The sequence below is a fragment of the Eretmochelys imbricata genome, chromosome 4, assembly GCF_965152235.1.
Source record: "Eretmochelys imbricata isolate rEreImb1 chromosome 4, rEreImb1.hap1, whole genome shotgun sequence".
NCBI lineage: Eukaryota > Metazoa > Chordata > Testudines > Cheloniidae > Eretmochelys > Eretmochelys imbricata.
In genome coordinates, this window is record NC_135575.1 from 94,433,086 (window position 1) to 94,446,721 (window position 13,636).

Here is a 13,636-nt window from a genome sequence, read left to right on the forward strand (position 1 = left end):
ACATTAAAGAGGGCTCTATCCATATCCAAATTAGATCCCGGCAGTCTATAGCACACCCTAAGCACTATCACAGGGGAGGCTCTAGTAGTTTTCTTTCCCAATGTGATTTTTGCCCAGACCAACTCTGTCTTATCCATTCCATCAATAAGGAAGGTACTGCAGGACAAAGACTTCTGAAACTGGCTCAGTACCGAAGTGCTGCTATACTGGGTGAACTGAACACAGTGGTTATTGGAACTTACTAAAGGCTCAAGCCAGGAAAGAAATTTGTTTTAAAGTTATCTTAATAGTAAACAGACAAGAAATCTTTAGTTGTATTAGAATACAATAAGTTTTTTTTAAAGGGAGAGAATATAGCTGACTAACAAATATATATTATACTAGTATGGGATTGACACCTCCGGAACCGAATGCACAATTTACTTGTTTATATTAACTGTAACTATCTTCTTTGAGTCATTAAAAAAAAATCTGAAATAAGATTATCATGCCATTTTTATTCACAATGCAACAACACCATATCACACCACATAATGGAGACTTCACATACACAACCCCCTGCCCGCAAAACTCTGCAAAGTAATTGCTATGTAAAAAGGCTTCAGAAAATATAACAGCAAGAAGAGCAACAATCAAATCAAGACTCCTACTTCACAATCTCTGCAATACACTGTATGAAAACTGCTAGAGGTATATACAAATAATAGTCAAACAGCCTTGAAAAAACCAAGATTTTATAATGAGAACAGCAGTTGACCCTTCACTATTGTGTTATAGTCAATCTTATATCAGTCTTAAATATTCAGCCTTGTGTATAATTAAATGTATTTAATTATACACATTTCCCATCTTTATTTTCCTATCTTCCCATTATCCCCTCCGCCCCCAGATTCAGCCACTGCAAAATATACAACGGTTAAAAAAGATTTCTGCGATTTTATAAGGGAAAGTCACATTAGGAAAAGGGCAGTATCAACAGTGGGTTTGTGTAAAAGAGAAAAACCTATGAAGTAAACATACAAGAGCCTCATTTGAAAATTTGTTATCTCGGAGTGTTATCACACCACTATGAACAAAACTATACCCACTCCTCTCTGCCTTCTTCTTAGCACCTTTGCAGATGCAGCAACTGGAAAACCAAAGTAGTTTCACACACTGCTATCCACTCATCCTTCTTTCTACTGAACTCTTGCCAAGAATGAGTTATTCCAGTAGTCAGAACAAGAATAGAAAATCCACACAGCCATCAAGAAAGGCACAGAATCTGGCAATAGGGTGCCCGCCTTTTTCTCTCTCTCTATCCCTTGTCTGTCTCTCTTCTCCGAACCTGCCAGACACAAAGACCTCAGACTAGTTTGGTTCATATAAATCATGTTTTGCTTTAATAGCATCACCACCAAAAATTAAGTGATAATTTATTAGCTGTACAGATGCCAAAAAGGAATGGAGATGAGAGCATTTAATATCATGCATCCAAACCAGCCGCTGCAAAAAGAAGACTACGTCATTTACTCCCTAAAGTTCTAGGTATGCTTTCAGAGAAACTACCCAAGGTCCCCATTTCTCTATCTACCAGCTATTCAGTTTCCCCTTCAGTGTTCTTTACAGTACTGTACTATAGAATTATTTTCTCCCTTTGCAAATAGCTTCCTTTAGGAGAGTTTTGTGTACTATTCTACAAAATTAGCAGGTCACTGCCTGTATGTTGTCAGAAGATGAAGTATATCATAATAGGTGGTCCTAGAAGAAATTGCCAAGTCAAGTCCTGTTCAATATACAATAGTGAGAACGAGACAAAAATATACCCTCGTGCTTAATGATGAACAATAATTCTAAGGAAAGACTCCTTGGGGAAATGAGATCTCAGGAATCAGTTCCATTTTCTGCTTAGAACTGGAACCAGATTTAGAAGTGAAAACTAAATATGGCTAACCTCCTAACCCTTTTAAAATGGGGCCCATGTCACCAGATATCTACACTTCTCAATTGTAAGGGGCCAGAACTCTAAATCAATGAGTTAAACAAACTTCAGTTGGAAACATAATTTAATGTACAGATATTAGCAATAAATTCTGGTATAGAATTTAGCAATAAACCACAATTAAAGCTTGATTTTGTTTAATGTACAGTTACTAATTTATTTTTAATTCTGTGTAACTTAAAACCAAAATAGTGATACATTATCTGCATTTGAAACGTTTCTTGTTTGGGGAAAATATTGTCTTCAGTGTGGTAATTATTCTTTCAGACACTGGCACATCTTGAGTTCTTTGGTATCTGTCTATAAACAGGAGTCTTTTTTATTCAAGGATTATTTTTAAAACTCTTTGCTTTACCAAGAAATCTCTGTATTAGATTGAAATTTCTAGGAAAAATCTCATTTAATAATGTCTTTAAATTTCAATACAAGTTTAGACAATTGTCAGGGTTAGGCATTGGTACATATCAGCTTACCTGCATACTCATAGAACCATTCTAAGCATCTTTTACTTGAAAAGACTTCTTCCTCTGTCTTTATTCTAGTTGAATCATATTTTCTATACATGCTAAAAATGGAGAACATAATTAATAAGTAATTTACATTTTAAAAAACAGCTTTGTAGTCAAGATACAGTTAGCCAATACAAATGGCAATATCATTTTCCTAATATGGATAGTTTAAACTTAGGGCTTCTGTTTTTTAGGGTTTATTAATTTCATTTGGGGGGAGTCTATTTTTGAGCTTTATGTAGCTGTCCAAAAATTTGTATATACTGAAATGAGTAATGTATATTATACACATTACTCATTATAATAGTATATACTGTCATGAGTAATCTCCCGGTAATGTTATTTAGCACACTAACATAATACTGTTTCAACCAGCACACTAGGGAAGTTTTAATGCACATCAGCAGGGGCTACACAGACCAGTTAATGTGCAACATATGAGTGCGCTTTAGAAATCACACGCCCACAGTGTGCCTTACTGATCCATGTAGACAAGTCCTTAAATACAAGTAACCATTTCCAGGTTTACTGCATAAACACCAGTTTGTTTTCTTTTCTTTTCCAGCATCAGCGGTGTTTTATTGGTGTTTACCAGTTAAAATCAGAAGCCCTACTTAATCTTTAGCATTTTACTCAACATCTTGCCCTCATATATCCACTTATTTACACAACTGCTTAACAGAATAAGTACCATAAAACTAAATATTAGAAATACTGAATGTATAAATAAAGCTCGCTTTTTCAAAGTTTGGAACTTTTTCAGCAACATTGACTAGATGGCTCAAGGAACTGTAATGAGTTCTTCAGACCTTCATCTACAGATCATTGGTTTAAAATCCAGCTCAGGCTGACAGTGATCACCAAAAAACCTGCAGGGTGACCAAATGATATGAGAGTTTGTTAGAGGACTTTCCCTTCACACCCACAGACGCCGACTCCATGGGAGCTCCAGGGCTGGAGCACCCACCAACAGAAATTAGTGGGTGCTTTAGAACCCACTGGCAGCCAGCTCTGCCCGCCGGCAGCCCCCACAGATCAACTCCTCCCCCTCTCTCCCAACGCTTACCTCTCCCGCAATTAGTGGGGCATGAAGGAGGTTCTGGGAGGAAGGGGGGGAGGAGCGGTGATGGGGCACGCTCAGGAGTGAGGGGGAACTGGGCAGGAAGAGATGGGGCAGGGAGATGGGAGAAGGGGTGGAATGGTGCCTGGGGCAGAGCAAGGGCAGGAAGATGTGGGTGGAGGCTTGGGGGAAAGAGGGCGGGTAGAGGCGGGACCTGGGGCAGAGATGGGGGTTCAGCACCTCCTGGGCCTGAAGGAAACGGAGCCTATGCCCACCCCTGGTTCTTGTCACACAGACAGAAAGCAGAAAACCAGAAGTCCGAATTGCAAGCAACACAATATTTATTGGGGTTAGTTTCAAGCAAGCATACCCATAGCTCTACACACTGGCAGAGTCTGTTTCCCAATGTTCCATTCCCAGCTCTGATGCCACAGAGCTTTTACCCATGTCCCTGTTCCCAGCTCTGACACCGCAGAGCCTTTGCCTGTGTCCCTGTTTCCTATTCCCCCCTCCTCCTCCTTAGCAGCCGCATATATACCTGCAATGCACACCCCTGGTCCCACCTCTTACAACTTATGGTCATGTTCCATTTTGGAGGATCACGAGTCTGGGGTCTTCATCCCACCTCTTTTGTATCCCATGGGAAGGATATGGAGTGAGGTTGTGTACTGGCCAAGCCAGGCTTTTCTTTGGCTCTTAGTGTGTCTTATGCCTCCCCACCAAGCCTCCTTGCCCCTCTTAACTGGTGGCTTGACCTTGGCTTGAGAGAGGAGCCAGCAAGCCAGCCTTCCTGTGTATGCTCACCTAATACACTCCCACCATCCACAATAACACTTTAACTGTTCTTATCTGTTTCCATTATAGTAACAAACCCACCTGGCTTAGGCAGAAGCAACACACAGTGTCTTTGTTCACACATATTAGTAAGGATATAGGTGTATCAAAAATCAAACAGGCAAACAAGACCCAAAATTTTATCTCATGTGAATATACAGGCCTGAATCCTACATTATCACTAGCACTCCTAACAGAGCTGGTGGTCTCAGTTAAGTTCCTGAACTGCCCTTGTAACAATACCTACAATAATGGCAATTTCTGCAGAAAGCCCACAGCCAAGGACATAACTAACTTTGTTGCCTCCTAAACAGAAACTCTCTAGAAGAGGGCTGAGGCCTTTGAGTAGAGAAATATAGAAACATTTGAAGTGTCTCTACCTTTACTGTATTTGTTCAGCAGCAAAACAAGAGTATCATGAATTTCTATTACTGGTAACACAGGAAAGCCATCACAAGTGCTAAAATAGAACAGTTAGTTACACTAGGGTAACTAGGGTTTTTATGGGAGGGAGATGATGAGGAGTTTGGGAGATGTTGTTGTCAGTGTGTATCCCACTGTAGGTGCAAGTACTTTTTTTGTTTGATTAAAAGTGTCCGTTAGGGAAACACATGCACCCTATGCCTCCTCATGCTCCCACACAAGGGCAAAATGGGGGGAGGAATGGAGGGAACACCATGCTCCCACAGTTTCCTTGCAATTCAAAGCCTGTGTTGCTGAGGACTCCGAAAAGTGGGGATGGAGGGCAGGTCATGGGATCCACGAGTACAACATCTCAAAGAACTACCGTTACTGTAAGGTAAGCAACCACTCTACCTTTCAGCCTGTGTCAATATGAATCCCACTGTAGGTAACTGGCAATCAGTATCCTCCCTAGACGGTGGAAGTCAGGAGTTCCAACTATATAAAACACACAGAAGGATTGCTCTCCCAAACTTGCAATCTGACCTAGCTGCCATGTCAAGTGCATAACATTTAACAAAAGTCAGGAGGTGACTCCATATAGCTGCCTTGCAGATCTCAGAGTCTGGGACATTTCTGAAGCAGGCCGACAGTGCTGCCTGTGCCCTGGTGGAATGTGCCTTGAGATTTGGAGGAAGAGACTCACCAGCCAATGATGCAGTATGATCCACTTCGAGATTCTCTGCAAAAAGATAGCTTGGCCTTTCAAGGCGTTAAATATGGCCACAAGGAGGCAGGGACAGAAAGGCAGTCCTGTTGAGGTAATAGAGCAAGACTCTGGAGACGTTGAAAGTATGCAGCTTCTTCTTCACAAAGCTGCATTCAACGCCAAGAGAGAAGACAGGTATGGTGATGGATTGGTTCATGTAGATTTCCAAAACCATCTTTGGGATGACTGGTATTTAGCTTCATCACCACCTTTTCTCTGTAAAAGACTGGGTAAGGCAGCTTGGTCCTAGAGCTTTGGGCAGTGGTTCTCAATCTGCGGCCCACGGGCCATTTGCAGCCCAATCAGCACACAGCTGCAGCCCATGTGATATCCTCAGGGCCATACAGGTAATATATATATTGTGTAGATGAGGCCCACATAACACACAGAGAGCTGCATATGCAACCCATGAAGGTAAATAAGGTTGAGAACCACTGCTACAGAGCACTGGCCAGTATAGCTATGCTTGCAGAGTCCCCCTACTGTAGATGCTGCATAAACCAGCAGAAGGAGAAATTCTGCTGGCATAGCTACACCACATCCCTTAATGACATTAGCTAAACCGACAGAAGCATTCTCCTGTTAGCATAGTTGCAGCTACACCACAGATTTAGCTGACATAGCTATGCCAGAAGGGGTGTGATTTTTTCTCCACACGCCTAGCCAACACATCTATGCTGGCAAACCTTTGCGTGCAGACCAGGCCTAAACACCTGTCTGTCTGATATCATGACAACTCGTGCTCGGCATAAAGGAGTGAAGGGGCTTCTGAAGGGTGTGCTCTCTGGATTGAGTCTGCTGCAGCTCTCAACCACCTCATCAAATCTGTTGATGTGTTGAAGATGCAGTGTCATTGCCGAGGAAGAGAAACACTGGCAATCTCATATCTTGGGCTCTTTTTGTCATGATATTCCATCACAGTGGTGGTAAGACAGCGTGCACTGTGTCTGGGCTGTAGCTGTGGATGATACTGTTTGAATTACAGAGAAGGTGTGTAAGTCCCTAGAGCATGTAGATACCCTAGAGTATCTCTGGAGTCCTTCAGCATGTGCATACCACTGTCTTCTCCCTAAACAGCTCTGAGTCCTCAATCATGACCTACACCGCTCTCAGGATGTCCAAAACTTGAAGTCACAATGCATTGTGCATGGTTACTGTGGTGGCCATAGATCTGTCTAAAATGTCTTAATTATAGCCTTAAGCTACTCTCTGCTGTCATGGAGCAGCTTTGCAAAGAAGAGTGTCAACCTGTCATATTTGGCCAGCAGTGCCTGGCAATTACCCACCATTATTTGTAGCAAAGCTAAGGAATACAATTTCCTCCCAAACAGGCTGAGGCATTTGGGGTCTTTGTCCTTCTGGGTACTTTTGTTCAATCTCAAATTTTCTTGTATGGCTGATACAACTAAAGCGCCTAGGTTGCGGTGAGTGTTAAGTACTCAAACCCCATATGGGGAAGTGGTATCCAACGTTCCTGCTAATTTTTTCCATCCACATGAGGAATGGATTTTGTTATGTGCAGCACTAATATTGAGGTAATGTGCAGATGTCCACCACAAACAAAAAACAGATATAATATATATTTTTAAACAGTTCATAGGTATGGAAGAAGAAGCAAGAATATTAAAACAAAGAATAATTAACAAGGTGTACTGCTTAAGATGTTTATTTAATATGAAATCAAATAAAAATAAAATTAACACTGCCCTTTGAGTACATGTATTTTATCATCCTTTCTAACAACTCAAGATAGTAAACACACCAAAATGTGGCATACTGAAAACAGCTATATAAATAAAACAAAGGCATGGGTATTACGTAAAGCATAAAAAATATGCTCATCATATGGTGACAGTACAGGGGAAGAGAAGAAGAGGTAGACAGAAGAAAAGATGGATTGACAACATAAAGGAGTAGACAGGAATGGACTTCACGGAGACTCAAGCACTGACACGCAATCATCAGGGGTGGAGACAATTGGTTGATTGCTCATCAATGATGGTGTCCCAATGACCAATGTGGTTATGGGAGTGATGATGATGATAAAAAATATGCACCAGAGCCCAATTTAATAACCTACTCCTACCATAGACCACTAAATCTTCAGGGAAAGCTGCTCTCAAAAAATGAAGCATCTACCAAAACACTAGCATGCTATGGACTTTTGTAGTACACAAAACTATCCCTCTTGCATGCATATTATCTGCACACATAGCTCAGCTTTAAGATGCTAAACAAATATATGAGTCAACTAGAAACAGTCATGCTCTCATCACAAATATTAATACAATATTTTTTGATACTGGAAAGGAGAGTAAAAGGCATTCACTTAGGCTTATACTCTTATACTCTTAATTTGATTAATACTGCACATACATAGAACAGTAAAAATAAGTAATAAAGCGACACAGACAGCAAGCAAAACCACAAACAAACAAGTGACAACATTGAAACTATGAAGGGAAGTAAAACATCAAGTGGTTGGTTATGGGTATTTTAAAGTAGTGTTTACGACCCACGCTGTGCAAGTGCAACAGAGCCCTGTAGAAACAGGCAAAGTTCTCATGGTTTCACATTTTGTGTGTGTGTGTGAGACCAACTCAAAAACTCAAGAGTAGAAGCCATGGAGCACATTAACACGTGGCTTCAGAGTTCACAGACAGATCCCTGCTTCAAAGATCTTGCAAATAAGGTCTTCATCCTACAAAACACCTAGCACCACACCTAGTGCTTGCTACTTATGAGTCAAAGGGAGTACTCTGAAGAGCCAGAACTATACTAGATAGCAAAGATCTGGCCTTCATGGTTTCCAATACCTCTCCCCAAACAAATTCTAAAACTTAATGGAAATCACCTATCTGAAATCCAACTCTAACTGAAAGGCCAAACTAATAAACAGCATTCATAGTAAAGTTCTTCCAGTTTTAACAATTTACTGTGTATTAATTAGTAACACAGGATATTCTTAAAAAAATCATTAAGATCAGTTTTCAGATATTTACAACACTCCAAAAGAACTGTTGTTAAAAGAATGTTTTTCTTTTTTACCTTAAGCCATTAACACCTATGTAAACTCTGTTTGAAATGTAACCATACAAATGTCATGAGCTAGGCCTTTCCGCATGTTTTTGCTCCAGTATTCATTCACTAAAGCCCCAATCCTGTGAATGCCTATACATGGGAGCTCTCCACATTCATAATTGTTTGCAGGATCAGTATCTAAGGGCTTGTCTACACTGGCACTTTACAGCACTGCAACTTTCTTGCTCAAGAGTGTGAAAAAATACCCCCTGAGCGCAGCGAATTTCAGCGCTGTAACATGCCAGTATAGACAGTGCTCCCAGCGCTGCTAGCTACTCCCCTTGTGAAAGTGGGTTTTTTAGAGCGCTGGGAGCTGTCGCCACAACTACTCAAGCCCAAGGGGATCTGTCTCCCTCCAATCAAACTAAATCTTAGCCCAGTCTTTCTAACATCTCACAGCAGATGTCCACCAGCTGTCAACTGAAACTCAACATGGCCAAAAGTAAGCTCTTCATCTCTCCCTGCTGATACTAGGTGAAAAATATTTTGGTCTGGAACTGCAGAGGATTCACTGTTTTGTGTTTGCTCTATAATTCTAACAGTGGAAAATAGCAGGGGTGAAGCCACATTATTCCTGGCATATTTCAGAACTTGCAATTATATCAATAATTAGTTGGTAATTAATACATTTCCGTCCTCACCCCAGTCTCATAGTAACAACAAGAAAAGGAAAGATGTGCTTGGACTGACTGTGCTCTGATGCATTAATCAGACAATGGAGTTTCCCCAGCACCTCACCTCCCATGTAGCCACATCCCCAAAATGTCAGCAATCCGCTTGAAATCTTGGCACCCTGCCCCCCATGCAGCCTGCTTTCCCCCCCGACCCCCCAGCCCCTCCACCACCACCTCATGCAGCCTGCTCCTGCCAGCCCAGCCTGGGGCTGGGAAAAAGTCCTGTCTCTCCCTGGCAGCTGCAGCCCAGCTGGGGCTGGGAGGGGACACCCCAAATTCTCCACCCTCTATTCTCCCTGTAGCGGGGTAGTCACCCCACTCCAGCTCAGAAAGGGTTAAAGCCAGAGCTTGGAGAGTGCTGGGGCTGATAGAAAAGGCTAGGCTGATCGGGGAGGCAGCCACAGCTGGGGCCATGCCCCAATCAGGCCACAGCAGGCCCTATAAAAGGGCTGTGAGCCAGGAGCTCAAGCAGACTCTCTCTCTAGCTTCTGAGAGAGAAGGATTAGCTGCCTGGGAGAAAAGGGTGCCTGGAATAGGGTAGGGTTGGGGGAAGGCCAGAGGAGCTATGGAGTTCTAGCCTAGGAAAACCCCCAGGCTGCAAGCCTTGCTAAAGGCCAGGAAAGGTACTGGGGCTACAGAGGTGTAGCCTGGGAATAGGCAGAGGCAGCTGGTCCAACCCCCTTGCCGATGATGAGTGGTTTACAGACTGCAGTCTGCTCCAGTGAGTGGAGGCTAGAGAGTGACTGGCAGTAGCCACTGAGGCAAGGAGGGGATAGAGGGTTGGGGGTTCCCTGTGGAGGGGAGACCCAGAGTGTGGAGGTACTGCCAGGGGGTAGCACCCCAAGGTAAAGGGGCATCGGTGTCCGGCAGGGACACGGGTCCTAGTGGCAGGCGAGACACCGCCCTGCAGAGGGCGCTCCAAGCTGGAAGAGCTAATTCCTGAGACAACCAGCAGGAAGCGCTGCACCAGTGAGCATCGTCTCGCTACACTCCCCATCTATCCCCGTGCAGCCTGCTCCCCACAGCCCAGCCTGCGGCTGGGAGAAAGTACTGTTTCTCCCCAGCAGCTGCAGCCCAGCTGGGGCTGCTGAGAAAGTCTGACTCTGCTCTCCTGGCCACCAAAGCCCAGCTGGGAGTCGAGATGCCCCAAACTCCTCACCCCCTATTCCCCCACCACCTAACCTTCCATGTCCTCTCCAGGGTCCAGGAGGAACCTAATTAGTGGAGGAATGCCTGTACGACACCACTAATTAAGTGCATGGCCCTTCAGTCTCTTGTGCGCAGCCACCCAGGCATGTACCTTAGACGGAACTATGGTGGTAGCCCTATTCAACTTGTTTAATCATTGGCGTTTATAATGGCTGGCATCTGCCACAGGGCTTTAGCTCTAGTCTAGTAGTCCCTCATTAATGGGGAGGGAGATCCTGGCTCAACCAGAAACTGACAGGAGGTCGAACAGCTTGTGGGACTTACCTGAAATGACCCAAGTCTCAATCTCGGCAATCTTCATAAGGAGCTCCTGAACGCTTTTGAGTCATCCAGTGCGAGTGTCAGTACCATTCCAGAAGACACTTCATCTGGGATGACAAGAAGAGATCCTTTGGAGGCAAGACTGATGTTGCTCAGCCCCTGGATCCAACACCTCTTGATATTATGGGATCCTGGGTCTGGCCACAGATGCCACTGGGGAAGGAGACCTTTTTCTTCCCCACTGCTTGAGACCAGCTCTTCAATACATGTGAAAGAAGGCCTCAGTACTCCCCATAGGGCCATGGTGACATAACGTGAGTACAGATAACTTGCAGATTGCTGGCTGGACCAATGCCAGTGTAGATGGGCCAGGGATGGATGGGGCCATTAAGCAGAAGCCCATAGGTATCTTGGTGGTGCTGATCAGACCTCAGAGGGGAAGATTCTCTGCTAAGTGACAGGGAATATGTACACCCCTGTGACAGTGATGAGTAGACCCCCTACAGGGGGAGCACCAATATACAAAGTGCATTCCATATCAGAGTCTGTACTAGTGCCAGAAGATGTCTTGATGACCGTCCTGCCTGACCCTCATCCTCATGAACGATACTGAGGGGAGCACTGGTGGTGCCAGGAAAGTGCTGGTAGAGTCTGCTGCATCACAATCTGTCCCCTCTCTCTCTCCATCCCTCAACACTGGGCGGGGGCGGGGTGGGCTTGGAGGACTTTTCTCCAGAGACTTTTCAGTATGTCTCTTCCTGTGGGAGGACATGGAGCTCCTTCTTGATCTTCTTCCTCAGTGCTCGGTGCCACCCCTTTCAGAGCTTGCCTTAGACACCTAACATGCTGGTGCCAGAGTCAATGCTGGTGCTGGGTCTTTCCTCAGCACCATCTTCACAGAAACCTTAGGTGTTGCCTGTCTGCTCAGTGGGACACGAGATGATGTTGGTTTGTCCATTAATAGGATTCTGGACTTTGTTTCCTCTGACTCTCATGAGACCTTCATGGATTGTTCCAAAAGGTAGAGTTTCAGCTTTGCATCTTATTACTTGCAAGTCCACATGAGGAATAAAGCATTCCAAGACTCATCTTGGAATGCTTCCCCCAGGCACAAGAGACACCTGTACTCTGCCCATCCTTCATGGGGCTTTGCCCATCACAGGATGACAGGGCTTGAAAACGGCAGGTTTTGAATCTGCCATTTGAAAAGCCCTGTACAGGTGACTGGTGATCAGTTCACAGCGGTCCAAACAGGAGATAAGAAATGGTTCTGAAGATTTCAAAAACATGTAGCCTGAGCTAAAAACTAATGGCATGAATACTTGCCAGGTTCCGTCTCACTGCTACTTGCAGCAAGAAGGAACTGAGTGAGGGTTACAGCCATGGAACCCTTTCTGCCCTCATATGGGAGCATGAGGCGGCCCAGGATGCACGTGTAATTTTGATAGACACAGTTAGTCAAAAATATCCACTTGCACACAACTTGCAGTACAATCCATAGACGCACATCTGAAGAAAGTAAGGTGACTTAACTGTAGTGCTACAAAAATATTGCTTCTGCAGAGTCACGCTATAGCAGTGGTGCCCAAACTTTTCCTGTCGTGCTCCCACTTACCTCTAATGGAATGTGTCCGCACCCCTCCCTCCATTACTGCACAGCCAAGGCTTCCTCAGCAGAAGAGCTTGGGCTCAAGGCAGAGCTGGGGGGTGGAACTGGGGGTGGGGGAGGAGCTGGGGCTAGAAGTGGAGCTGGCCAGGGGCAGAGAAGGAATAAGGGCAGAGCTGGGCTGGGCGAGGAGCAGGGGGCAGAGTAGAGCTGCAATTAGGAGGAAGAGCTGGAGCAAAAGCTGAGCTGGGCGGTGCTCCCTCCCCACCCCCGTGGGGGTTGGCCCAGGTGCACCCCATAGTTTGGGGACCACTGCACTATAGGAAGTTTTCTGCCACTGTTTTCAGCCATTAGAAACAGTGAAAGCATTAGAGGCACATATTCTTCAACCAGAGAATTGAACTGTCCAAAATAAAGTTATAAATAACCTGCTACCTATGAACCTTCAATTTCTCACTGCTTCTACGAAGTCTGTTTTAAAGTCTCCAGGAAAGTAATGGATCTACATAGAAATTTATCAGCAGCAAGTTTATTGAATTCCAGCTATTGCTAAATTATTTATCTTTCACACTTAACAAATTACCAGCATCAGAAATTAGCAACATGGCAATCCTTAGGGGGAGGGCTAATTACCAACTGAAAAGACTGAAGCACACTATAACATGATTTATATATAAAGTTGAAATGTAGCATTTTTTAAATTTGATTCATGTGAACAGACTATGAAACCTTTTTTTTCCTAATCAGACTTTGTGTTTTTTGGATGGCTCAGGGATATTATGTAAAAAGTTAAACAAAGCGGCCTCTGAAAAGTGACTTTTTCCAATAATTTTTTAAAGGCATTACTAATATTTGAGGATATTATGTAAGAAGTTGCTACAGTTAGTTCCTGCAAATTTACCCATTGTTTTTATCTTTGGTGAGTATGAACTATTTATAAAGCTGAAAAGAATGTATCAGCATTTTCGACTTAATGAAGTTGCAGGACATTGGAAAAAGTGGGTTTACACACAAGATTGTCTGTTTTTGTTAGTAAAGACACTTGACAAAGATAATATATACGAGGTAGATTGTGAACTTTAACAATTAAATGGTTAACCAATATAATTTTAATAGTTTTAATGGGTACTTTTTAAAACAATATTTATATCCCTAATGCCTATGGGTGCTCCACTGTAGGTGACTCTAGAGCAGTACCCCGATGGAGGAGTTGGACTTCAGAGTCAAGTCTAGTACTGATGATAATACTG

General features: G+C 43.6%; 1 protein-coding gene across 7 annotated transcripts in view; it reads right to left on the reverse strand.

Moving 5' to 3' along the window:
• The window catches only part of DCUN1D4 (defective in cullin neddylation 1 domain containing 4), a 73,601-nt gene that overhangs the window by 18,038 nt on the left and 41,927 nt on the right, over positions 1–13,636 (reverse strand). For all 7 annotated transcript variants that reach the window (XM_077815653.1, XM_077815652.1, XM_077815655.1 and 4 more), the window contains one exon: positions 2,455–2,546. In XM_077815653.1, coding sequence (XP_077671779.1) covers positions 2,455–2,546 — 92 coding nt within the window. The remainder of the gene's footprint in view (positions 1–2,454; positions 2,547–13,636) is intronic.